Here is a 26,302-nt window from a genome sequence, read left to right as displayed (position 1 = left end):
TCAGCCCACAGGTCTTGGGGAAGCCCTTCTTGCTCTGCCACCCTCTCAAAAACTGAGGAAAGCCTCCACCTCATTCTTGGTCGTCATTTTTTTGTACCTCAGCCTGCACTCGCTTGCGTATATCTGCAACAATGTTCACGTGTAGAGCCTTGTCAGTCAGGGACTGTAACTAACTCTGTATGAGCTTATTGAACTCTTTTTGTTCTTGCGTGGCCACTTGGGTAGCTGCAGCAAACAAACAATTAGTTTCCTGTTGCTCGGTGTGTGCTTGCACCAGCTGTTTCATTAGTTCCTCCATTATCCCCACTCTTTACTGGCACCAATAAAAACAAAATCTTGGTGTATTGTTCCTTTAAGAGTGCTGGATATTTTTTTCTAAAAAATGTTGCTGCAAGAGGTACAGTTTCTGGTTCTTATGCCCGCTTCAAGCCACCAATTGTAGGGGATCAGACTCTATGCAGAGACACGCTCACAGTTTCTTTATAAAAACTTTGTGTTTAATCCACAGAAAAATGTATAACAAAAAGAAACAGACTCCTTGCCATAAAAGAAACAAAATTAAACTACTGCTCTGCTGAGCCTTACAGTGTTTGTAGTCCCATACAGTCCTTGTCCTAAGGTAAGTGTCCTTTACAGGGCAAACAATTGTATTCAAAGTTCAGGAATAAGCAACCATGCTCCCAGTTGCTTCCCCACATGGGGACATCCACACTCCCTGAGATCTAGGACCAGCTGCCTTAATCAAGACCTAGACAGAGACCATTAACCGCTTGCCGCCCGCCTGCCAGCCCGCTGCAGACAGGGGAGGGCTGGCAGCCTTAGGCCTGGGGGTCAAGCCCAGTCAAGTGGCCCATTGAACCATCAAATCAGCTCACCACCCATGCCCACCTGGTTTCATAACAGATATTGATGTTATGAATCAAGAAAAACATAATGCAATGTGGTAACCCATAATTTAATGTGAATAGCAAAAAAAAGGAGGTTTAACAAAAATACATGACATGTACATGACATGGGCCTAGGAAGCTCCTGTCGGATGGAGATCACTCTGCCTGACAGGGAAGTGACCATGTTAGTATTGTGCCAGCCGGGTACAGGAGCGTACTCTACACACTCATACCGTGCCGCTGCAGTTCTGCAAATATTACATTGTGTAGCAGCGACCGGCAGCTGTATACAGTATCTGGCCCCTACATTTGTCCAGCCCTGAGTGGGGCCTTTTTACCCAGCATCAGAGTGGTCCAGGGGGCAATTGCCACCCAGCCCCCCTTCCCAGTCCTCCCCTGGCTGCAGATATACTGCGGCAGGCTGGCTCGGCTGTGCCCCCATTAGGAAGTGGGGAAGCCAATCAACGGGGCTGAAGGCCATGATTGCTGCCGGGCACCCGCTTCCCGTGGAGATAGAACAGTTTGCTGTTTCAAACACAGCAGACCGTTGTTCTCTCTGGAATGAACACAGAGCGCCTGTGATCCTCCTATTTAGGAACACAGGTCTCTGTGTCGATTCCACAAGTCCCTCCCCCATACAGTTAGAAAACATCCCCTAGGTTCACACATAACCATTTGATCGCCCCTGGGTTAACCCCTTCCCTGCCAGTGTCATTACTACAGTAACAGTGCATATTTTTAGCACTGATTACTGTAGTGATGTCACTGGTCCCCCCAAAAGTGTAAAAAATGGCAGTTCTGGGTCCGATCTGTCCACCGCAATGTCGCAGTCCCGCTAAAAATCGATGATCGCCGCCATTACTAGTATAAAAATAAATAAATAAATAAAAATCACATAAATGTTTCCCCTAGTTTGTAGACGCGATAGCTTTTGCGAAAACCAATCAATATACACTTAGGATTTTTTTTTTTTACCAAAAATATTTAGCAGAATACAAATTGGCCTAAACGGATGAAAAAAATTGATTTTTTTTTTTTGGTCGGGGGGGAATGTTGTACCAGAAAATGAAAAATAGTTTTTTTTCGCTTTTTTTGTTTATAGCGCAATAAATAAAAAAAAAAAATAAAAATCGCACAGGTGATCAAATACCACCAAAGGAAAGCTATTTTTGTGGGGAAAAAAGGACATCAATTTTATTTGGGTACAGCGTCGCATGACCACGCAATTTTCAGTTAAAGTAACGCAGTGCCGTATCGCAAAAAATGGCCTGGTCATTAGGAGGTAAATCCTTCTGGTCCAGAAGTGGGTAAACTGTGGTTCGCGGAATTGGGAATCTGTCCCACCCAGAGCTCTATCAGATTCGCAGTAAAACCAGTCCCGGAATGGACTTTACTAATAAAGGGTAAAGAACTATCACTCTTTACTATAATGTCTTTGCTGGTTTTACCTTATATTGCAAAATCTAAGAAACCGCGGAGGAACATATTTCCCATCTACCATTTTTCCTGCCATTTTAACCTGTTTCACCGGCACCCCGCTACAATATATACACAGTCAGATCCATAAACATTGGGACAGCGACACAATTCTAATCTTTTTGACTCTATACACCACCACAATGGATTTGAAATGCTTTAACTGCAGACTTTCAGCTTTAATTTGAGGGTATTTACATCCAAATCAGGTGAACGGTGTTGGAACTACAACAGTTTGTATATGTGCCTCCCACTTTTTAAGGGACCAAAAGTAATGGGACAGATTAACAATCATAAATCAAACTTTAACTTTTTAATCCTTGGTTGCAAATCCTTTGCAGTCAATTACAGCCTGAAGTCTGGAATGCATAGACATCACCAGACGCTGGGTTTCATCCCTGGTGATGCTCTGCCAGGCCTCTACTGCTACTGTCTTCAGTTCCTGCTTGTTCTTGGGGAATTTTCCCTTCAGTTTTGTCTTCAGCAAGTGAAATTCATGCTCAATCGGATTCAGGTCAGGTGGTTGACTTGGCCATTGCATAACATTCCACTTTTTTCCCTTAAAAAAGTCTTTGGTTGCTTTCGCAGTATGCTTCGGGTCATTGTCCATCTGTACTGTGAAGCGCCGTCCAATGAGTTCTGAAGCATTTGGCTGAATATGAGCAGATAATATTCCCTTTTGGAAGAAAGGTCAAGCATTCCCATAGATACAAAAAGGGTACACCCAATGGTTTGGGACTTTATATGCCACTAAAACACTGAAGAAAGACAAAGGAGTATATAAATTAAAATTTTATTACATAGAGAACCAAAAAATAATAACTACATACACATAATTGTATATATCCAGCAAACAACTAGATATACATAGAATTAAAACTTGCGTGCAAGGACAGACCAGTATCCGTACAGAAGACTCCTAGGCACCATTGGCGGAGAGAACCGGACAGGACCCTACGCGTTTCGGGTATAAAAACTCTTCCTCAGGGGTCAACCAGAGTTCAATGCACTAACTGTACCAAAGGGAGTCCTTTTGTGAGGGTAACTGGGCTGTCAATTAAAGTGTCTGGTCTCACTTAGACATAGTTCACTGAGAAAGAAAACGGTGTGAAAAATGTCTGGTAAACGGCAGGACCGTGGGCGCCACAGTGATCCACCGTTGGTCCTAAGCTGTCCTTATAGGTATGTGGGCCGATATGGCATCCCTGTCATAGGTAAGTATTTCTCATGGCTAGAGGTAATGCGGAGTATGTGGGAGTATCAGTCCAAAGACGTGGAATGTTACCGCGTTTTGTCTGTGTGGGAGAAGACAGCAAGCATTCCCATAGACACACTCCTAAACCTTGTGGACAGCCTTCCCAGAAGAGTTGAAGCTGTTATATCTGCAAGGGGTGGGCTAAGGTGTAGGTAGGTAGTGCACTAGGTAGGTGTAAGGTGTAGGTAGGCAGTGAAGTGGGTAGGTGTAGGTAGGCAGTGAAGTGGGTAGGTTTAAGGTGTAGGTAGGCAGTGCACTGGGTAGGTGTAAGGTGTAGGTAGGTAGTGAAGTGGGTAGGTGTAAGGTGTAGGTAGGCAGTACACTAGGTAGGTGTAAGGTGTAGGTAGGCAGTGCACTGGGTAGGTGTAAGGTGTAGGTAGGCAGCACACTGGGTAGGTGTAAGGTGTAGGTAGGTAGTGAAATGGGTGGGTGTAAGGTGTAGGTAGGTAGGTGTAAGGTGTAGGTAGGTAGTGAAGTGGGTAGGTGTAAGGTGTAGGTAGGTATAAGTTGTGGGTGGGTGTAAGGTGTAGGTAGGTAGTGAAGTGCGTGGGTGTAAGGTGTAGGTAGGTAGGTGTAGGTAGGCAGTACACTGGGTAGGTGTAGGTAGGTAGTGAAGTGGGTGGGTGTAAGGTGTAGGTAGGTAGTGAAGTGGGTGGGTGTAAGGTGTAGGTAGGTAGTGAAGTGGGTGGGTGGGTGTAAGGTGTAGGTAGGTAGGTGTAGGTAGGCAGTGCACTGGGTAGGTGTAAGGTGTAGCTAAGCAGTGAAGTGGGTGGGTGTAAGGTGTAGGTAGGCAGTGAAGTGGGTAGGTGTAAGGTGTAGGTAGGTATAAGTTGTGGGTGGGTGTAAGGTGTAGGTAGGTAGTGAAGTGCGTGGGTGTAAGGTGTAGGTAGGTAGGTGTAGGTAGGCAGTACAGTGGGTAGGTGTAGGTAGGTAGTGAAGTGGGTGGGTGTAAGGTGTAGGTAGGTAGTGAAGTGGGTGGGTGTAAGGTGTAGGTAGGTAGTGAAGTGGGTGGGTGGGTGTAAGGTGTAGGTAGGTAGGTGTAGGTAGGCAGTGCACTGGGTAGGTGTAAGGTGTAGCTAAGCAGTGAAGTGGGTGGGTGTAAGGTGTAGGTAGGCAGTGAAGTGGGTAGGGGTAGGTACAATGGTGATCGGAAGTTTGGGCACCCCAGGTAAAAATTTGTATTAATGTGCATAAAGAAGCCAAGGAAAGATAGAAAAATCTCCAAAAGGCATCAAATTACATATTAGACATTATAATATGTCAACAAAAGTTAGGATTTTATTTCCATCATTGACACTTTCAAAATTACAGAAAACAAAAAAATGACGTCTGCAAAAGTTTGGGCACCCTGCAGAATTTATAGCATGCACTGCCCCCTTTGCAAGGCTGAGACCTGCCAGTGTCATGGATTGTTCTCAGTCATCGTCTGGGAAGACCAGGTGATGTCAATCTCAAAGGTTTTAAATGCCCAGACTCATCTGACCTTGCCCCAACAATCAGCACCATGGGATCTTCTAAGCAGTTGTCTAGAAAACTGAAACTGAAAATAGTTGACACTCACAAAGCTGGAGAAGGTTATAAGAAGATAGCAAAGCGTTTTCAGATGTCAATATCCTCTGTTCGGAATGTAATTAAGAAATGGCATTCCTCAGGAACAGTGGAAGTTAAAGCAAGATCTGGAAGACCAAGAAAAATAGACAGAACAGCTCACAGGATTGTGAGAAAAACAATTCAAAACCCACGTTTGTTGTGCACTGAGTAGGTGTAAGGTGTAGGTAGGCAGTGAAGTGGGTAAGTGTAAGGTGTAGGTAGGCAGTGAAGTGGGTGGGTGTAAGGTGTAGGTAGGTAGTGAAGTGGGTAGGTGTAAGGTGTAGGTAGGCAGTACACTGGGTAGCTGTTAGGTGTAGGTAGGCAGTACACTGGGTAGCTGTAAGGTGTAGGTAGGTAGGTAAGTGTAAGGTGTAGGTAGGCAGTGAAGTGGGTAGGTGTAAGGTGTAGGTAGGCAGTACACTGGGTAGCTGTAAGGTGTAGGTAGGTAGTACACTGGGTAGGTGTAAGGTGTAGGTAGGCAGTGAAGTGGGTAGGTGTAGGTAGGTAGTGAAGTGGGTAGGTGTAGGTAGGTAGGCAGGCAGTACACTGGGTAGGTGTAAGGTGTAGGTAGGCAGTGAAGTGGGTAGGTGTAGGTAGGTAGGCAGTACACTGGGTAGCTGTAAGGTGTAGGTAGGTAGGCAAGTGTAAGGTGTAGGTAGGCAGTGAAGTGGGTAGGTGTAGGTAAGCAGTGAAGTGAGTAAGTGTAAGGTCTAGGTAGGTAGGTGTAGGTAGGCAGTGAAGTGGGTGGGTGTAAGGTGTAGGTAGGTAGTGAAGTGGGTAGGTGTAGGTAGGTAGTACACTGGGTAGGTGTAAGGTGTAGGTAGGCAGTGAAGTGGGTAGGTGTAGGTAGGTAGGTAGGTAGGTAGTGAAGTGGGTAGGTGTAAGGTGTAGGTAGGTAGGTAAGTGTAAGGTGTAGGTAGGTAGTGAAGTGGGTGGGTGTAAGGTGTAGGTAGGTAGTACACTGGGTAGGTGTAAGGTGTAGGTAGGTAGTACACTGGGTAAGTGTAAGGTGTAGGTGGGTAGTGAAGTGGGTGGGTGTAAGGTGTAGGTAGGTAGGCAGTACACTGGGTAGCTGTAAGGTGTAGGTAGGTAGGTGTAAGGTGTAGGTAGGCAGTGAAGTGGGTAGGTGTAGGTAGGTAGGCAGTACACTGGGTAGCTGTAAGGTGTAGGTAGGTAGGCAAGTGTAAGGTGTAGGTAGGCAGTGAAGTTGGTAGGTGTAAGGTGTAGGTAAGCAGTGAAGTGAGTAAGTGTAAGGTCTAGGTAGGTAGGTGTAGGTAGGCAGTGAAGTGGGTAGGTGTAAGGTGTAGGTAGGTAGTGAAGTGGGTAGGTGTAAGGTGTAGGTAGGTAGTGAAGTGGGTAGGTGTAAGGTGTAGGTAGGTAGTGAAGTGGGTAGGTGTAAGGTGTAGGTAGGTAGTGAAGTGGGTAGGTGAAGTGGGTAGGTGTAGGTAGGTAGGCAGGCAGTACACTGGGTAGGTGTAAGGTGTAGGTAGGTAGGCAAGTGTAAGGTGTAGGTAAGCAGTGAAGTGAGTAAGTGTAAGGTCTAGGTAGGTAGGTGTAGGTAGGTAGTGAAGTGGGTGGGTGTAGGTAGGTAGGTAGTGAAGTGGGTAGGTGTAAGGTGTAGGTAGGTAGGGAAGTGGGTGGGTGTAAGGTGTAGGTAGGTAGTACACTGGGTAGGTGTAAGGTGTAGGTAGGCAGTGAAGTGGGTAGGTGTAAGGTGTAGGTAGGTAGGTAAGTGTAAGGTGTAGGTAGGTAGTGAAGTGGGTGGGTGTAAGGTGTAGGTAGGTAGTACACTGGGTAGGTGTAAGGTGTAGGTAGGTAGTACACTGGGTAAGTGTAAGGTGTAGGTGGGTAGTGAAGTGGGTGGGTGTAAGGTGTAGGTAGGTGTAGGTAGGTAGGCAGTACACTGGGTAGCTGTAAGGTGTAGGTAGGTAGGTAAGTGTAAGGTGTAGGTAGGCAGTGAAGTGGGTAGGTGTAAGGTGTAGGTAAGCAGTGAAGTGAGTAAGTGTAAGGTCTAGGTAGGTAGGTGTAGGTAGGCAGTGAAGTGGGTGGGTGTAAGGTGTAGGTAGGTAGTGAAGTGGGTAGGTGTAGGTAGGTAGTACACTGGGTAGGTGTAAGGTGTAGGTAGGCAGTGAAGTGGGTAGGTGTAGGTAGGTAGGTAGTGAAGTGGGTAGGTGTAGGTAGGTAGGCAGGCAGTACACTGGGTAGGTGTAAGGTGTAGGTAGGCAGTGAAGTGGGTAGGTGTAGGTAGGTAGGCAGTACACTGGGTAGCTGTAAGGTGTAGGTAGGTAGGCAAGTGTAAGGTGTAGGTAGGCAGTGAAGTGGGTAGGTGTAGGTAAGCAGTGAAGTGAGTAAGTGTAAGGTCTAGGTAGGTAGGTGTAGGTAGGCAGTGAAGTGGGTGGGTGTAAGGTGTAGGTAGGTAGTGAAGTGGGTAGGTGTAGGTAGGTAGTACACTGGGTAGGTGTAAGGTGTAGGTAGGCAGTGAAGTGGGTAGGTGTAGGTAGGTAGGTAGTGAAGTGGGTAGGTGTAAGGTGTAGGTAGGTAGGTAAGTGTAAGGTGTAGGTAGGTAGTGAAGTGGGTGGGTGTAAGGTGTAGGTAGGTAGTACACTGGGTAGGTGTAAGGTGTAGGTAGGTAGTACACTGGGTAAGTGTAAGGTGTAGGTGGGTAGTGAAGTGGGTGGGTGTAAGGTGTAGGTAGGTAGGCAGTACACTGGGTAGCTGTAAGGTGTAGGTAGGTAGGTGTAAGGTGTAGGTAGGCAGTGAAGTGGGTAGGTGTAGGTAGGTAGGCAGTACACTGGGTAGCTGTAAGGTGTAGGTAGGTAGGCAAGTGTAAGGTGTAGGTAGGCAGTGAAGTTGGTAGGTGTAAGGTGTAAGTAAGCAGTGAAGTTGGTAGGTGTAAGGTGTAGGTAAGCAGTGAAGTGAGTAAGTGTAAGGTCTAGGTAGGTAGGTGTAGGTAGGCAGTGAAGTGGGTAGGTGTAAGGTGTAGGTAGGTAGTGAAGTGGGTAGGTGTAAGGTGTAGGTAGGTAGTGAAGTGGGTAGGTGTAAGGTGTAGGTAGGTAGTGAAGTGGGTAGGTGTAGGTAGGCAGTGAAGTGGGTAGGTGTAGGTAGGTAGGCAGGCAGTACACTGGGTAGGTGTAAGGTGTAGGTAGGTAGGCAAGTGTAAGGTGTAGGTAAGCAGTGAAGTGAGTAAGTGTAAGGTCTAGGTAGGTAGGTGTAGGTAGGTAGTGAAGTGGGTGGGTGTAGGTAGGTAGGTAGTGAAGTGGGTAGGTGTAAGGTGTAGGTAGGTAGGGAAGTGGGTGGGTGTAAGGTGTAGGTAGGTAGTACACTGGGTAAGTGTAAGGTGTAGGTAGGCAGTGAAGTGGGTAGGTGTAAGGTGTAGGTAGGTAGGTAAGTGTAAGGTGTAGGTAGGTAGTGAAGTGGGTGGGTGTAAGGTGTAGGTAGGTAGTACACTGGGTAGGTGTAAGGTGTAGGTGGGTAGTGAAGTGGGTGGGTGTAAGGTGTAGGTAGGTAGGCAGTACACTGGGTAGCTGTAAGGTGTAGGTAGGTGGGTGTAAGGTGTAGGTAGGCAGTGAAGTGGGTAGGTGTAAGGTGTAGGTAAGCAGTGAAGTGAGTAAGTGTAAGGTCTAGGTAGGTAGGTAGGTGTAGGTAGGCAGTGAAGTGGGTAGGTGTAAGGTCTAGGTAGGTAGGTAGGTGTAGGTAGGCAGTGAAGTGAGTAAGTGTAAGGTCTAGGTAGGTAGGTAGGTGTAGGTAGGCAGTGAAGTGGGTAGGTGTAAGGTCTAGGTAGGTAGGTAGGTGTAGGTAGGCAGTGAAGTGAGTAAGTGTAAGGTCTAGGTAGGTAGGTAGGTGTAGGTAGGCAGTGAAGTGGGTAGGTGTAAGGTGTAGGTAGGTAGTGAAGTGGGTAGGTGTAGGTAGGTAGGCAGTACACTGGGTAGGTGTAAGGTGTAGGTAGGTAGGCAAGTGTAAGGTGTAGGTAAGCAGTGAAGTGAGTAAGTGTAAGGTCTAGGTAGGTAGGTGTAGGTAGGCAGTGAAGTGGGTGGGTGTAAGGTGTAGGTAGGTAGGGAAGTGGGTGGGTGTAAGGTGTAGGTAGGTAGTACACTGGGTAAGTGTAAGGTGTAGGTGGGTAGTGAAGTGGGTAAGTGTAAGGTGTAGGTGGGTAGTGAAGTGGGTAGGTGTAAGGTGTAGGTAGGCAGTACACTGGGTAGGTGTAAGGAGTAGGTAGGTAGTGAAGTGAGTATGTGTAAGGAGTAGGTAGGTAGGTAGTAAAGTAGGAGTAGGTAGGTGTAGGTAAGTAGTGAAGCTGGTGTCCCTCCCCTGACTCCTGTGAACACGATGTCTGTCAGCCTCTTTCCAGGAAATGGCTCCCTCAGGCTCTGGCAGGCAGGAAGGCCCGAGCTCAGGGTTGCCATGGACACCGGACTCTTCCCCCTGTTGCCAGGCGGCCCCCCTTTCTCTGCTCTCTCCCGGCTCCTCCCCGCCCGTCTCGCCGCACCGCCCCTGGAACGCGCCGATTGGCCGGGGTCGCGCGCACGGGGGACGGTGTTTCTGACGTGAGCGCGCTGGCAAGATGGCCGCCCGGTTGTTTTGATGAATAATCCTGTGCGAAGCGGCGGCGGAGGCTGTCATCTCTTCCGGTGCCTGTGTGGGAGGAGAGAGAGCGGTGTGACCGAGGCCTACCCGCTGGCCATGACGAGCTGAGGCCGACTGGGTCCCTCACAGCCCCAGGCCGCTGGACTTTGCACACGTCCGAGGGCCCCTACATCCTACCTGGCCCCTAGACTCCTCTTGGCCTTTCTCTGGGCTCCTAGACTCTGTCCCTCTACTTTCTTGGACCCTTACTAGCTTCTTCAATTCTTGGGCCCCCTGGACTCTGTTCTCCTCTTCTGAGGGCCCATAGACTCTGCCTGTCCACCCTTTAACCCCTTAAACGCTGCTGCTTGCTTTTGTGGGCCCCTAGACTCTGCATCCTCCCCTGGTGGGCCCCTAGACTCTGCATCCTCCCCTGGTGGGCCCCTAGACTCTGCATCCTCCCCTGGTGGGCCCCTAGACTCTGCATCCTCCCCTGGTGGGCCCCTAGACTCTGCCCCTCTGTTCTGTGGGCCCCTAGACTCTGCCCCTCTGTTCTGTGGGCCCCTAGACTCTGCCCCTCTGTTCTGTGGGCCCCTAGACTCTGCCCCTCTGTTCTGTGGGCCCCTAGACTCTGCCCCTCTGTTCTGTGGGCCCCTAGACTCTGCCCCTCTGTTCTGTGGGCCCCTAGACTCTGCCCCTCTGCTCTGTGGGCCCCTAGACTCTGCCCCTCTGCTCTGTGGGCCCCTAGACTCTGCCCCTCTGTTCTTTGGGCCCCTAGACTCTGCATCCCTCTCCCTGGTGGGCCCCTAGACTCTGCCCCTCTGTTCTTTGGGCCCCTAGACTCTGCATCCCTCCCCCTGGTGGGCCCTTAGACTCTTCCCCTCTGCTCGGTGGGCCCCTAGACTCTGCATCCCTCCCCCTGGTGGGCCCTTAGACTGTCTCTCCATTGGCTAGACCCCCTGTACTCTTCCTGTACTGCTTCTGGGCCCCTACTGACACTACACCTCTTCCCCTGGGCCCTCAGAATTCACTGCTCATTAGGGGCCCTCTTTGGTTAGCAGGCCCCTAGACTGTAAGCTTCATAAGGGCCCCAGCTTTTGTTACCCTGACCCCCCTAGATTCTATCAGGCCCTTCACTGATCCCTTAGACCTGGGGCCCCTTTAAGGTTTCTGTTGCTTCATTCTCTGGGCCCTCCCCCCTCTCCTTGGGGTCCTCCAAGGACTCCCATTGGGCACCCGGACTCTGCTACTACCCCCCCCTCCCCCTCCTTGACCCTTACTGTGACCCTGCAGCCTCTGCCACCATTAAGAGGAGAAACATGGAGGAGCTGAGCGCTGACGAGGTGAGACTGACCACAACCTTCTTCCTACATTCTGCTAAAAAAGATTCTATTTTATATATGTTGTGTGTAGAGAACATATATATATGTATGTTTGTGTGTATATTATTGTCAAAAGTATTGGGACGCCTGCCTTTACACACACATGAACTTTAATGGCACCCCAGTCTTAGTCCGTAGGGTTCAATATTGAGTTGGCCCACCCTTTGCAGCTATAACAGCTTCAACTCTTCTGGGAAGGCTGTCCACAAGGTTTAGGAGTGTGTCTATGGGAATGTTTCACCATTCTTCCAGAAGCACATTTGTGAGGTCAGGCGCTGATGTTGGACGGGAAGGCCTGCCTTGCAGTCTCCGCTCTAATTCATCCCAAAGGGGGTTGAGGTCAGGACTCTGTGCAGGTCAGTCAAGTTCCTCCACCCCAAACTCGCTCATCCATGTCTTTATGGACCTTGCTAATGTTGGTGTTATCACTCTTATAGGTAAGTAACATGCAGTCAATGAATAAAGCGGAATCCCAGCTTAAACTATCCATACATTATGCAATTTTCTTTCCTTCAACCAAGGGTTGAAAGAAAATTGCTCAATTCCCCCATCAACAGGAACTGTGTGGATGGGGTCATCAAGTAATTTTCTGTCCTTCAACCCTAGGTTGAAAGAAAGAAGATTGCATAATGGGTGGCTCGTTTAACGTGATGGAAAAAGATTTTTAATGCATTTTTTTGCATTAAGATAAAAAAACCTTCTGTGTGCTGCAGCCCCCTAATACTTACCTGAGCCCATCTTTATCTAGCAATGTTGCAGGAGTTTCTTAGCTGCCGGGGACTCCCACCCTAATTGGCTGAGACAGCAGCACGACGCGTTAGGCTCCCGCTGCTGTCAATGTCAGCCAGCCAATCAGGAGAGAGTGGGGGGGTCAGGTCGCAGCTTTGTGTCTTGTGGGGGCACTCAACAGGAGGGAGGGGCTAGGAGCACAGAAGAGGGACCCAAGAAGAAGAGGCTCAGGGCCCCTCCAAAACCAACTGCACAGAGGAGGTAAGTGTAACATGTTTGTTATTAAGAAAAAAAAAAAAGAGCTTTTCCAATCACTTTAACGACTTTACCACCGGAGGATTTTGCTGTCTTACGTCTGGGCCACTTTTTGCGATTCGGCGCTGTGCGACTTTAACTGACAATTGCGCGGTCGTGCGACGCCGTACCCAAACGAAATTGACGTCCTTTTTTTTCCCACAAACAGAGCTTTCTTTTGGTGGTATTTGATCACCTGTGCGATTTTTACTTTTTGCGCTATAAACAAAAAAAGAGCGTTTATTTTGAGAAAATAACTATTTTTCACATTTTTTTATATGAAATTCCCCCCAAAAAAGATGTAAAAAACAATTTTTTTTTAAATTTTTGGCCAATTTGTTTTCTGCTACCTATGTTTGGTAAAAAAAATCACAATAAGCGTATTTTGATTGGTTTGCGCAAAAGTTATTGCGTTTACTAACAAAGGGAAAGATTTTTGTCATTTTTGGTGTTTTTTTTTTTTTTTTTTTTGCGGGACTGCGACCTTGCGGCGGACAGATCGGACCCTTGACTGCCATTTTTGACACTTTTGGGGGTACCAGTGACATTTCTACAGTAATCAGTGCTAAAAATATGCACTGTTACTGTAAAAATGACACTGGCAGGGAAGGGGTTAACTTTATTGGAGAGGGAGGGGTTAATGTATGCCTGGTGCTTACTGACGTGTGTGGGGGGAGGTGACTTTGTGAGACAGGGACAGATCGGATGTCCAGCTATGCTGAACAGTCCGATCTGTCACTCCCTGTCACTGAGGAGATCCGCCCGCTTGTGTTTACACACAGCGGGCGGATCTCCACACTAGATCCCCGACGATCGGGGCAGAGCAGCGGCGATCACCGCTGCTCCTCCCCTGGCCCGACTCCCGCTGTGAATGAAAACAGCGGGAGCGCGCCTCCGGCGGCGCGCGAGCGCCGCCTACAGGGGAGGAGTCTGACGACGTAGGTCTACGTCGTCAGACGGGAACGAGCCACTTTGCCGCAGTACTATTACAGTACTTAGCGGTAAAGTGGTTAAGGCCCCTTTCACACTAATGTGACGCGATTTTGTGACGCGACTTTGCCGCGATTTTGATGCGATTGTGAGCAATGGCTCAGGGCTATATACCTCAAAACGCATTAAAATCGTGCCAAAGTAGTGCAGGAACTACTTTGAAGTTGGTGCGACTTCAAAACGCACTGATATGAATAGGGCTCATTGAAAATAATGGAAAACGACTTGTCATGCGATTTTTTTTTTTTTTTTTTTTTTTTTTTTTTTTTTTTTTTTGCGGTCCAAAATCGCGGGACAAGTCGCACTAGTGTGAAAGGGGCCTAAGCTGGGATTCCACTTTATTCATTGACTGCATGTGTCATATGTCATTTCACATGGGCCACCCAAAAAGGTCTGCCTGTCAGCTTCTCAGGCGAACCTGATTGGACACTCCAGCCTCCCCTATGGAGCAGCAGATGTCAGCGGCCGCATTTAAGCTGACACCCCCACGCCATCCGATCCTGCCTGCAAAAAACGGATGGTGGTCTTATTTTACATAGGTCTGGCGTATCGAATGGAAACACCAGCAGGCAGTTTCCATCCGATTTCCCTATAGAGAAGAGCGGGTCTGTGTTCGTGTCCGCTCTGCACAGTGGAGCGGCCACAGACCTGTCATCCGCCTGCTCAGCAGGGATCAGCCGAGCGATCTCCTGCTGAGAAAAATTATATAGTGAAATATAACGGCCGCGCTCACCAGAAAAATTTGTGATACAGTAAGTAAATAAAAATAACAACCCTAAATGGTAAAATTACAACAATGCAATTACTTAAATGTGATATTGGTGCTCAAATGGATATATCTCTATATCCTACCTTAAACCAGAAGGTAAGTATGAATTGTATAACACAAAATTTGTGACTGGATACATCACATATACAGTGATAAATATACAAAGGTGGCTAGTGCTATAAAGTGCAGCATATCTATCCCAACGGCAATGTTAATGGGCCCAGAGACCAGTCCAATAGAAGTTATCCAATGATAGGGATATCAATAGGATCTTTTTATACTTCTTAAGTTTCAATCACCTCCACCATACACTTTGACCACCCGGTGAGTCAAACTTCTTACCGTAAATAATGGACCCTCAAATTATAGGGGGTCAATAAGAGCTTTGTTGCACAGATGCAAGACAGGGTATGGCAAGTATCCTCTTGTATGTTACCAGCCAAGGATGAGCCATCCTCCTAAAGATCTTGCTAACGGTGAAGGGCTCATATGCATCATAAGGATAAAAAGAGACTCTCCATGGTGAAGTACATCAATGTATGTGAAATTTATTAAAAGAGTAACACTTACAATGAGGTAGATCAAACAGACGATTAGTAGCAAACAATCAGGGTCCTCGGGGAAGCCACTTCCGCGTTCCGGTACTTGCATTCCACGCGGAGCCCGGAAATGACGTGGCACGTGTAACGTAATGCGATCAGACGTCCCGACGCGTTTCGTCAGCACGCAGCTGACGTTATCAAGGGTCATCTCCTGCTCAGCAAGCAGAATCGGCTACATGGAGGCGCCCGTGTGAAAGGACCCTAACCTATAGGAGTGATAACACTAATATTAGCTGGTGGGTCAGAGTTACATTGTGTTTGGAAGTTGATTATTTACAGGTATAAAATGCTATACAGTTTGTCTACGAGCATTGTATGTCCATGTCTCTATACAAACTCCCTATATTTATATACACATCAGTGCTGCAATGTGTGAAGGCCGATCACACAATCAGGGTAATAGATCAGCTATCTATAGTCCTGATAACAGTGCCTATACACATTAGTAATACAGGGCTGTAATGTTAATCCCTGACCCCACATTGACTTTAGAAGTGACAACACCAAATATTTGTTAATAGATAAAAATTAAATCGTGTTTGGAGGAAGATTATTTACAGGAAGGAAATGCTATAAAGTTTTGCTTCCATTCTGCAATCATTTATAAAACCTCATTATATCCCTTAACATATCAATGATGCTTTGTGCAGTGGCCAATCACAGAATCAGGGTGATGGGTCATTTATATACAATCCTGGTAATAAGGTATAAATGTATAAACAATAGTAGGAGTGCAGGCCTGTAATATTAAAGTGGTAGTAAACCTCAGACATGATATATGAACAAAGCATATCCTTCTATAGTGTGTTCATGTTTCTATCCAGAGCACTAAATCATTTTTGTTTCTTTGCTGTTGTGAATCCCTGTTGCAGCACTATTGTGTTCTGTAGGCGGACAGCTTTCCCCACTGGCAGAATACAGTAATCACTGCTGCCTGGGTATAGTAAAAAAAAAAAAAAAAAAGACAGGCTAGTTATACTGAGGTTGGTTGGTAGATCGACTTTAGTACAACTAGCCTGTGCATAGATGGGTCAAAATTTTGCCAGTTCTTTCTGAAGCAGCTGAGTTTTGAGCAGTCTATCACTGGCTTTGCACCTACCTAGCTTTAACCGCTTGCCGACCGCGGCACGACTATTTACTGCGGCGGTCAGCCCCTCACAGGCTAGCGACGTAGGGCTACGTCGCTAGCCTGTGAGGCTCTAGGGAGAGCGCGCACTGCCGGAGGCGCACTCCCGCGCGGTCACGGACCCCCCCCCCCTCTATCTATAGTCCCAACTATATATATCACCCTGATTCTGTGATCGACCTTCATACTGATATGTAGGATAACACTGCGTTTTATGTGGACACACGGATGTACGTGGATTGTATAGACAAACTGTACAGTACTGTATTGGGGTAAAACACAATTTTTCTCCCTGAAAACAGAATTAAAATAATGTGTGTGTTATACGCCAGTATATGCCTCGGAGGGGAAGGGGGGCGTGAGCACCGCCAGATTAGAGTGGGGATCTCCCGCTTACTCGGCAGACACTGTTATATGAAGTACCGCCTCCTGGACAGACTCATATTATAGATGGCACACTGGTCCATTGCTGGGACATGTGCTGTCTATTAGTGATCGATATCGTTTTTTTGTTGCCGATACCAATATTTTGGCCAATGCATATTCGTATCGGCCGATATTTTCGTTTATTTAAAAAAAAAAATTGTTTTTATTTTTGTCACTTGACAGGTACTCTTGTGCAGGGATCTGGGGGTCTAATGGCTCTTTTCCACTGCATGGAACCGAACGGTTCGGCTCGCTTTTGTGCTTTTCCACTGCTGGTACCGCATGGTACGGTGTAGGAACGGTTCAGTACGGTACGGCGGCGCTTTTCCACTACATGGAACCGAACGGTACGGCTCTCTAAAACAGTACCACCTCAGTTGTGGTTCCAAGAGGTACCATACTGGTACCATATCCCACAAACCTTTGCATGCAGTCACTACTAGCCACTGATTGGTCAGAGAATCGTTGTTATCCTAACCACTTAACTTTATTACTTCTTTAGTGGAAAAGCAAACCGTACCGAACCGTTCCAACACCGTACCATGCGGTACCAGCAGTGGAAAAGCAAACCGGGCCAAGCAGGGCCGAGTAGAGCCGAGCCGGTACTTGCAGTGGAAAAGTGCCATTAAAGACCCCAAACCCCTCCTCTATACTCAAAGCATTCAAAACGCCAAGTTTGGCTGTTTTGAATGCTGTCATTTTTCTGAATCTGGCGCCAGTATTCGGAAGTGATGTCATGACATCACTTCATTGCTTATATCTTTAATTTGTACATATGTGAGTGGCATATTCAATAACATTTGTAAATGGAATTAGGCTATATGACATAATTTTACCCTTACATGAGCAATATTTAGAATATCGGCAATATCGGCCAGTTCCAGGGCCGATACAGATATATCGGCAAAAGTCAATATCGGCCTTGCCGATAATCAGTCGATCCCTACTGTCTATCATAGGAGCTGGTCCAGGAAAAAGGACTTGGTATAACAGCGGTTGCCGAGTAAGTGCCGGTTCACACTTATGCGATGCGGGAAGGCTGCGAATTCGCAGCGTGTTCCCGCATCGCAAACGCACCCTTGGCAGTTCACACTGCCATATGCGATATGCAGGGGGTGTCAATGAAATGTTAACGACACCCCCAATTTGATCGCATATCGCAGTGCATTCTTTACAGTTCGCACAGGATCGGATCGCACAAGTGTGAACCACTGTGCGATCCGATCCTGATGCGGCTAAAAAAAAGGGTCATGTGCGACTTTGCTGCGGGTGCAGTGCGAATTTAGCCATACAAATTGTATGGCTGAATTCGCACCGCACAGCCGATCGCATGTAATGAAGGAGCAGTGCGCTCCGATATTACATGCGATCGCCGCAGCCACACATATGTGAACTGGCACTAAGCGGGAGATCCCTGCTCTGTTTAATCCGGCGACTCTAATTTCCATGCAATGATAAGGCTGCTGATGGTCACTGACACTGATCAGACTGAGTTGATGGGCGCTGACCCTTATTTTGCTTCAAAGTTCTTTTATTTAGTTTTTTTTTTTCCAGAAACTTCCCTCTTTAACATAAGGTTTGTGTAATACGCCAATAAATACGGTATTTTATGCTTGTAAATATTCTTCCTCTATAAATTATTATTAGTGATCTACCAACTAATTTTTTATTGTTATCACATAGCTAAGTAAGATATTTTTACAGTCTGGCTGCACCTGTGCTACAGTGTCCTCAGTTCCCCGTAACATCTCAGCCCCTCTTTACATTACACTGCCCCTTTACAGTGCAGTCCTCTTTAAATTAATGTAATGGGGACTGTACTGATTACAGTGCAGTCCTCTTTATAACACACTGCCCCTAGCAATTACAGCGCCCCCATTACATTGCCCCCTTCTTTCCTGTCTAACTTTGCAGCACAGCCCTACATTTGGCAGGACAGAGGCAGGTATCAGTCTGTGTGTCCTCTCCCACATCTTCTATCAGCAGGGCAGGGGGTGGGAGGAGCGGCAGATATGGATGGAGGGCAGGAGCTGATTACCCGCTACCCGCTTGTTTATATGAAAAAAACTCCCGCTCTCTGTGCAGATCTCCAGCTATGCTTATAGGACAACATCAGTGGCTGGGCGAGAGATGCGGCAGAGAACACACAGGCTCAGTGGCACGGCCACACCAAAATGTGTTGCGTTTGGTGGTACTGGCCGATGAGCATGACGTGGTATAATTTTTACTGCTGCACATGTACCACCCTGTCTGCTCACCTTTGTAGATCAAGGTGGGCAGTAGATCAAGGTGGGCAGTCGTGGGTGGTAAAACCATGGCTTGACCGCCTATTTTTACTGCCACATGTTAATGAGGCCACAATGTACTAAGCTGTAAGCCAGCAAAGCCTGGCCATACAAGGATCGAAATTTTGGCCGATTAACCACTTCCATACCGGACAATTTCTGGCACTTCGCTCCTTTATGTAAAAATTATATTTTTTTTTGCTAGAAAATTACTCAGAACTCCCAAATATAAATATATATATATATTTTTTTTTTTTTAGCAGAGATCCTAGGGAATAAAATGGCGGTCATTGCAACTTTTTATGTCACACGGTATTTGCGCAGAAATTTTTCAAACGCATTTTTTTTTTTTTTGAAGGAAAAAAAAAAGTTTTATGAATTAAAAAGAAAAACACAACGCTAAAGTTAGCCCAATTTTTTTGTGTAATGTGAAAGATGATGTTACGCTGAGTAAATAGATACCCAACATGTCACACTTTAAAATTGCGCACACTCGTGGAATGACGCCAAACTTCGGTACTTAACAATTTCCATAGACAACGCTTTAAAAATTCTTACAGGTTACCAGTTTAGAGTTTCAGAGGAGGTCTTAGACTAGAATTGTTGCTCTCGCTCTAACGTTCACGGCGATTCTTCATATGTATGGATTGAACGCTGTTTACATATGTGGCCAAGAGGTATGCATGCGTTCGCTTCGGCGTGTGGGGATGGGGGGCACTTTTTTTTTTGTTTGATTTATTTTTATTCTTGCCCTTCCCCTTTTTAATTTAAATTTTTTTTTATCACTTTTATTCCTATTACAAAGAATGTAAACATCCCTTGTAATAGGAATAGTGCATGACCGGTCCTCTTTATGGAGAGATCTGGGGTCAATAAGACCTCAGATCTCTCCTAAAGGCTAGAAAGCCTGAAATAAAAAAAAAAAAAACAATCTCGGCTAAAAAGCCGAGATCTGAGCAGTATTGACAACTGCCAGGCCGGGCGTGACGTCATCACATCGCCTCCGAGAGTCATAGAGACTGCTGGGGACCATCTGGTCATCGGCAGTCTCTATGGTGTAATTCTGCTGGCGGCCGATTCCTTCTCTGGCCCGCCCATCTCAAGCCGGTAGAAGCACTGGAGGGGGGGGGGGGGAATGTCCCTTCCCGCCGCCTGTAAGAACGATCAAGCGGCTGAACAGCCGCTATGATTGTTCTTATGATGCAGGGAATCGACGGCTGAAAATTGATATCTGAATGATGATATATAGATAGATAGATATAGGCAGGCTGATTTGTACCCAATTTGATTCATCGATCGACTTTGGTAGGAACAGCCTGTCAGATATTTTACAATTGATTACAGAGGATGTTTTATCTGTCATTTCTATTTTAAACTGAATGGGCTGTGTTACAGGGTGAGGCTTTGCAATCACTAAATAAAGAGAAAATTGGTATTTTTTGGTCTGAGAGCATTTAATGTTGGGGTTTCCCTACCTGACGACAATTTGCTTTGTCTCTATTAAAGAGGTTGTAAACCGAATTTTTTTTTTTTTTTCCACCCTGAAAGAGAAAGACATAATGAGCTAGTATGCATTGCATACTAGCTCATTATCAAATACTTACCTTACAACGAGCCCCCGCCGTGCCGCCCGCTTACCTCTATGACGGGCGACATGTTCAGTCGCCCGTCTTCTGGGATCGCGGCATCCGGCCATCTGATTGGCCGGAGCCGCGATGACGTCAGTCCCGCGCACGCGCGCGGCTGCCGACAGTCACGGCACGGGACTCTGAAGGAACGGCACCAGTAGCCGTTCCTTCAGAGCGTATGTGCCAGTGACGTCACTGGCTGCATGTAAGGTAAATATCTCCTAAACTGTACATGTTTAGGAGATATTTACAGTACTTATAGGTAAGCCTTAATATAGGCTTACCTATAGGTAAAACTTGCAGAGGAGGGTTTACTTCCTCTTTAAGCCCCGTAGAGACAGGCTGAATGTCAGGAGACATCGGCCGGTTCAATAAATGCTCGCCATTCAGCCCGTGTGGATGTCAGCCGGTCTGACAGAAGCCAGACGTGCATGCTGGAAAACCAGCAGCCGACTGGCTCCCGATCGGTGTTCTCAGTCAATGGCAAGGGGCGCTGATCGGAGTGTTCTGGTGGTGGGGGGGGGAGGGGGGTCGCGGTCGCCCCTCTCTCAAAATACAACAGCTCAGCGGGGGGAGATTGCTGTACTAACTTTGGATTGTTAGTACAGCAGCTTTGACTGGAGCTAACAGTTTTTTTCATTCAAAACTCTGTGTGTACCAGGATTTAGTTCACACTAACGCGATGCCAGACTTCGCCTGTGATTCGCACCGCATTGCTGTACAGATCACATGCCTTGTCTGTGTAATGCGATTTCAGCCATACAAAATGTATGGCTGAAATTACATCGCATTCGCACCAAAATGGTTCAGGACCCCTATTTTTGGTTCGCACTGGAATTGGATCGCACAGGTGTTCACACCTATGCGATCCGATTCCTGCACCATTTCACAGTTCGCACTGCGATCTGTGAACCAATCTGGGGGTTTCATTAACGTTATATTGACAGCTCCAGCGATTCATAGATCTCAGTGTGAACCACTGTGCGATTCTGGTGCGATGCGGGAGACGGCACTGATTCGGAGGGTTTCCTGCATCATTCCAGTGTGAACTGGAGGTTAAGGACGTATATCTCTGTAAAGGCAATGGCCCTTGTTTTTGCACTATTGTTCCATTTATGTACTTTATACTACGGTATCTTGTTACTTCAATAAACATTATTGAATTATAAATAAACAGGCATTTGAACAATTTACATACAATCCCAGCTCAGTAAATAACCTCAATTTACATACTGGGTGTCTCATGTATGTTTGTGTATTTCTTTTATTTAGCATTATTAGTCCTGCAGGCGTTCGTTACTGCTCTAAACTAGTTAATGATCTACATACAGTTGCCCTCAGTAGCCAATCATATTTCAGGTCTCTCCCTCTTACCTGTGCTATCATGAAAAAAATCCGGAGCTGATAAAGAATATGCAATTACAATGAGTAATCACCATTCCTTTGTGTTCATTTTGACATCATGTTTTTTTATTTAGTTTTAGTCAGTCTTTTGGCTAAAATGCCGTTTTAGTTTTAGAGCCGGTTCTCATTAGAGCGATCCGACTTGCCGGGGCGACCTCACAAGTCGCGGTGCGCTGCTCGCACCGCGACCTCGGAGCGACCGGCACGGACTTCATAACATTGAAGTCAATGCAGGTCGCTCCGGGTCGCCCCAAAGAAGCTCCGGACCCTTTTTCTAAGTCGGAGCGACTTGTGTCGCTCCTATTAGAACGGGTCCGCAGCTTCTCTATGGCAGGTGACCTACGGCGACCTGTCGGACGACCAGGTCGCCTGACAGGTCGCCCCAGTGTGAACCGGCTCTTAGTCGTATTTTAGTCGCGTAAAATCTCCAGTACATTTTCGTCTACTAAAATGTAATGGGTTTATTTAACCACTTAAAGCGGAGTTCCACCCACAAGTGGAACTTCCGCTCTTCTGCTTCCTCCGGTGCCACATTTGGCACCTTTCAGGGGGAGAGGGGAACAGGTACCTGTTTTTGACAGCTACCCTTCCCCACTTCCGGGATACGGCGCCGTCCCTCAGAAGTTTGGCCCCCTCCACCTTCCCCGGCCGCTGAGCCAATAGGAATGCGCAGGCGCAGTAGGGACCCGCCCGTGAAGCCGCAAGGCTTCACTGCCGGGTTCCCTTCTCTCAATGGCGGTGGCAGCACCCTATGGAAACATTGGCTGTGGTGCCGACATCGCTGGACTCCAGGACAGGTAAGTGTCCTAATATTAAAAGTCAGCAGCCACAGTATGTGTACAGTGTGTGTAGCTGCTGACTTTTGATTTTTGGAGGGGAAGGCGGAACTCCGCTTTAAGGACCAAACCTATTTCTGACACATGTTTACAAGTATTTTTTTGCTAGAAATGGAACCCCCAAACATTATATATGTAATCGTAATATAAGAGGTGTGTGTGTATGTATATGTGTGTATATATATATATATATATATATATATATATATATATATATATATATATATATATATATATATATATATATATATATATATATATATATATATAATGAGATGTGTGTATGTATATGAGATATGAGTTTTTTTTTTTTTTGTTAGCAAAGATTCTGGAGAATAAAAAGGGCGGTTGTTGCGATATTTTATGTCGCACGGTATTTGCGCAGCGGTCTTCAAACGCAATTTGTTTGGAAAAAAATGCACTTCACTGAATTTTAAACCACTAAACCGTAAAGTTAGCCACATTTTTTTGTATATTGTGAAAGATGTCACGCCGAGTAAATGGATACCGAACATGTTACGATTTAAATTGCGCATACTCATGGAATGGCGACAAATTACGGTACCTAAAAATTCTCCATAGGCGAAGTTTTTACATTTTTTAACGGTTACCAGTTTAGAGTTACAGAGGAGGCCTTTTCCTAGAATTGTTGCTTTCGCTCTGACGATTGCAGCGATACCTCAAACGTGCGATTTGAACACCGTTTACATTTTCGGGAGCGACTTCTGTATAGGTTTTCTTTGGTGCATGAGCTCACAGAGACGGGGGCGTTTTAAAATTATTTTTTTTTTTCACTGTTCATTTAAAAATATTATTCTGATCACTTTTATTGCTGTCACAAAGGAATGTAAACATCCCTTGTGACAAATAGGCAGTGACAGGTACTCTTTCACTGCAAGTATTTAAAAAACCCGAAATCGGCACTTTTGACCCCAAATCCCTTCTTTGCACTTAAGTGTTTAAAACGCCAAGATCTGCATTTTTGAATACTGACTTTTTTTTTTTTTTTTTAAATCTGGGCCATTGGCAGCTGAGTGAACCAGAAGGGACGTCTCTTTCGGGTTACTTCATCGGAGACCTGATTGAAGCCGAATGTGGCTTAGTTCGGGACTCAGATGTGCCGCGGGAGTGGGGGGGCTGAGCCACGCTCTGTCTTATGGATGTAGAGCACCGGCTTGGGATTGAGCACACACAACTGCCTGCAAAGCAAGTGGCTTGCTATGGGGGCACTCGGCAAGGGGGTGGAGCCCAAAGCGCCGGTGGGGCATCTGAGAAGAGGATTGGGGCGGCTCTGTGCAAAAATCACTGCACTTTTTTTCAATCCTGGAGGCTCAGCATAATATGTGGGCATTGCCTAAGGTGGTCTGCATGCCAATTTACCGCTAGCGATAAACGTAAGCGAATCTGGCAGGCTGGTTGTACCCAAGTTGATCGATCGTACGTTCAGCCTGCCCATTAATGGTTCGAATCTAGGCCAGTTCCTGCTGAACCAGCTGAGATTTGAACCATGTATAAGGGGCCTTACTAGGAAAGACTACTCTTCCAGACTGGCAACTACTCATGGCATTTTTATTTTTGCTTAAAGGAGAAGTGTGGGCAATAAAAAAGAAAAACATTTATTTTTACCTCCCTGTCCTCAGCCGGCTCTAAGCCCAAGAACTGACCGATGATCAGTGAATACCAGTCACCGGCTCTCTGCTCTGCCCCTCCAGCACTCACTGGAGTGCGCTGGGCTGTGGAGGGGGCGGGAACGGCTGGTTCAGGCTCTCAGAGGCGCACTGAGAAGCTGAGCCAGCTGCTGGTCAGGCATCTGGGTAGATCCTGTCATTATTGTCTGGATGCTACCAGAGCCTGGGTTCACTCTGTAAAGTATATAAGGTTGTGTCAGTCAGATATATGTTGTGACCGTCGAATGTACTGTATTTTGGCTTACCATCAAATTAAAACTACTTCCTTTTTGTTCTAATTTAGGGGGAAAAAAAAATCACACTTGACATAACTCCATAACAAATGTCTGCATAACCAAAATCATATTTGACATGACTCAGTAGGTAAATGTCAGCTTAAGCAAATAACTATACCTGGCTATCAGGTGACTTGTAGGTTAGTCTATTGTTTTCTGATAGACCTTATCAACGAGATAAAAGGGCTAGCAAGGAATAGAGGCTGATTATATCATGAGATAAAATTGCTTTAAAGCTGTAACTCAGCAGTTCAGATCCCAGTGCTCCCCTCGACCAGCATTGACTCTGCAGTTCAGATCCCAGTGCTCCTCTCGGCCACCATTGACTCAACAGTTCAGATCCCAGTGCTCCCCTCTGCGAGCATTGACTCAGCAGTTTAGATCCCAGTGCTCCCCTCTACCAGCATTGACTCAGCAGTTCAGATCCCAGTGCTCCCCTCTGCCAGCATTGACTCTGCAGTTCAGATCCCAGTGCTCCCCTCTGCCAGCATTGACTCTGCAGTTCAGATCCCAGTGCTCCCCTCGACCAGCATTGACTCTGCAGTTCAGATCCCAGTGCTCCCCTCGACCAGCATTGACTCTGCAGTTCAGATCCCAGCGCTCCTCTCGGCCACCATTGACTCAACAGTTCAGATCCCAGTGCTCCCCTCTGCCAGCATTGACTCAGCAGTTCAGATCCCAGTGCTCCCCTCTGCCAGCATTGACTCAGCAGTTCAGATCCCAGTGCTCCCCTCTGCCAGCATTGACTGCAGTTCAGATCCCAGTGCTCCCCTCTGCCAGCATTGACTCAGCAGTTCAGATCCCAGTGCTCCCCTCTGCCAGGATTGACTGCAGTTCAGATCCCAGTGCTCCCCTCTACCAGCATTGACTCAGCAGTTCAGATCCCAGTGCTCCCCTCTGCCAGGATTGACTGCAGTTCAGATCCCAGTGCTCCCCTCTGCCAGGATTGACTGCAGTTCAGATCCCAGTGCTCCCCTCTACCAGGATTGACTGCAGTTCAGATCCCAGTGCTCCCCTCTGCCAGGATTGACTGCAGTTCAGATCCCAGTGCTCCCCTCTGCCAGCATTGACTCAGCAGTTCAGATCCCAGTGCTTCCCTCTACTGACATTTACTCAGCAGTTCATATCACAGTGCTCCCCTCTACCAGCATTGACTAAGCAGTTCAGATTCCAGTGCTCCCCTCTACCAGCATTGACTCAGCAGTTCAGATCCCAGTGCTCCCCTCTACCAGCATTGACTCAGGAGCTCAGATTCCCCATTTATTCCCTCCTTGCACTGATGGGTTAATTGGGGGGCTGAGCTGCTGAGAGACATGAATCCCATTGATTTGGCAGCTCAGATTTCCGTGCTGTCCCTTCCAACAGTGACCCAGCAGCTCAGCCAGGACAAGTCTGCAACGGGGCAATTGCTCCCTGGTGTGTGCCCTTCTGATACCCCATGGTATGCCCTCCCAACACCTCCCCCCAATGTGTTCCCTCCTGACACCCCATGGTATGTCCTCCCAACCCCCCCAGTGTGTGCCCTCCTGATACCCCATGGTATGCCCGACACAACCCCCCCCCCCCCCCAGTGTGTGCCCTCCTGATACCCTATGGTGAGCCCTCCTGACACCCCATGGTATGCCTGACACAACACCCCCCCCAGTGTGTGCCCTCCTGACACCCCATGTTTTAATGGTTTTGTTCATTTTGTGCACCTATGTATAAATATATACCTATGTTTTGAATTTGAAAAAATAATATTTTATTTTTCCAATTAAGAAGGGTTCGTTGAAGGCGCATATGAAACTGGTGGGGTTCAGTACCTCCAACAAGGTTAAGAACCACTGATCTATGTATTACCATCAGGGCCACCCAGGAAGAGGTCAGCGGTGGAATCCTCCATACTTCTCTTGGGTGTCCCTTGAGTGCCGGTTCACACTGCAGCGACGCTACTTCGCACCGCGACCTCCGAGGTCGCGGTGCGAGCAGCGCTCCGCGACCTCGGAGCGGCCGCCACGGACTTCATAACATTGGAGTCTATGGCGGTCGCCTGCGGGTCGCCCCAAAGAAGCTCCGGACCCTTTTTCTAAGTCGGAGCGACTTGTGTCGCTCCTA

The 26,302-nt window shown here is 47.1% G+C and overlaps 1 protein-coding gene across 1 annotated transcript in view; it reads left to right on the top strand.

Annotated features, from left to right (window-relative positions):
- The first annotated feature begins 10,971 nt into the window (after window positions 1-10,971).
- Window positions 10,972-26,302, top strand: part of UBE4B (ubiquitination factor E4B) — a 148,224-nt gene continuing 132,893 nt past the window's right edge. Inside the window, exon 1 of the mRNA XM_082273634.1 lies at window positions 10,972-11,114. Within this exon, the coding sequence (XP_082129760.1) occupies window positions 11,091-11,114 (24 nt within the window). The 5' untranslated portion in view covers window positions 10,972-11,090. The remainder of the gene's footprint in view (window positions 11,115-26,302) is intronic.

This window comes from Pelophylax lessonae (genome assembly GCF_965119305.1).
Source record: "Pelophylax lessonae genome assembly, chromosome: 12".
In the NCBI taxonomy this organism is placed as follows: domain Eukaryota; kingdom Metazoa; phylum Chordata; class Amphibia; order Anura; family Ranidae; genus Pelophylax; species Pelophylax lessonae.
This window is presented reverse-complemented; position numbering and strand designations above follow the sequence as displayed.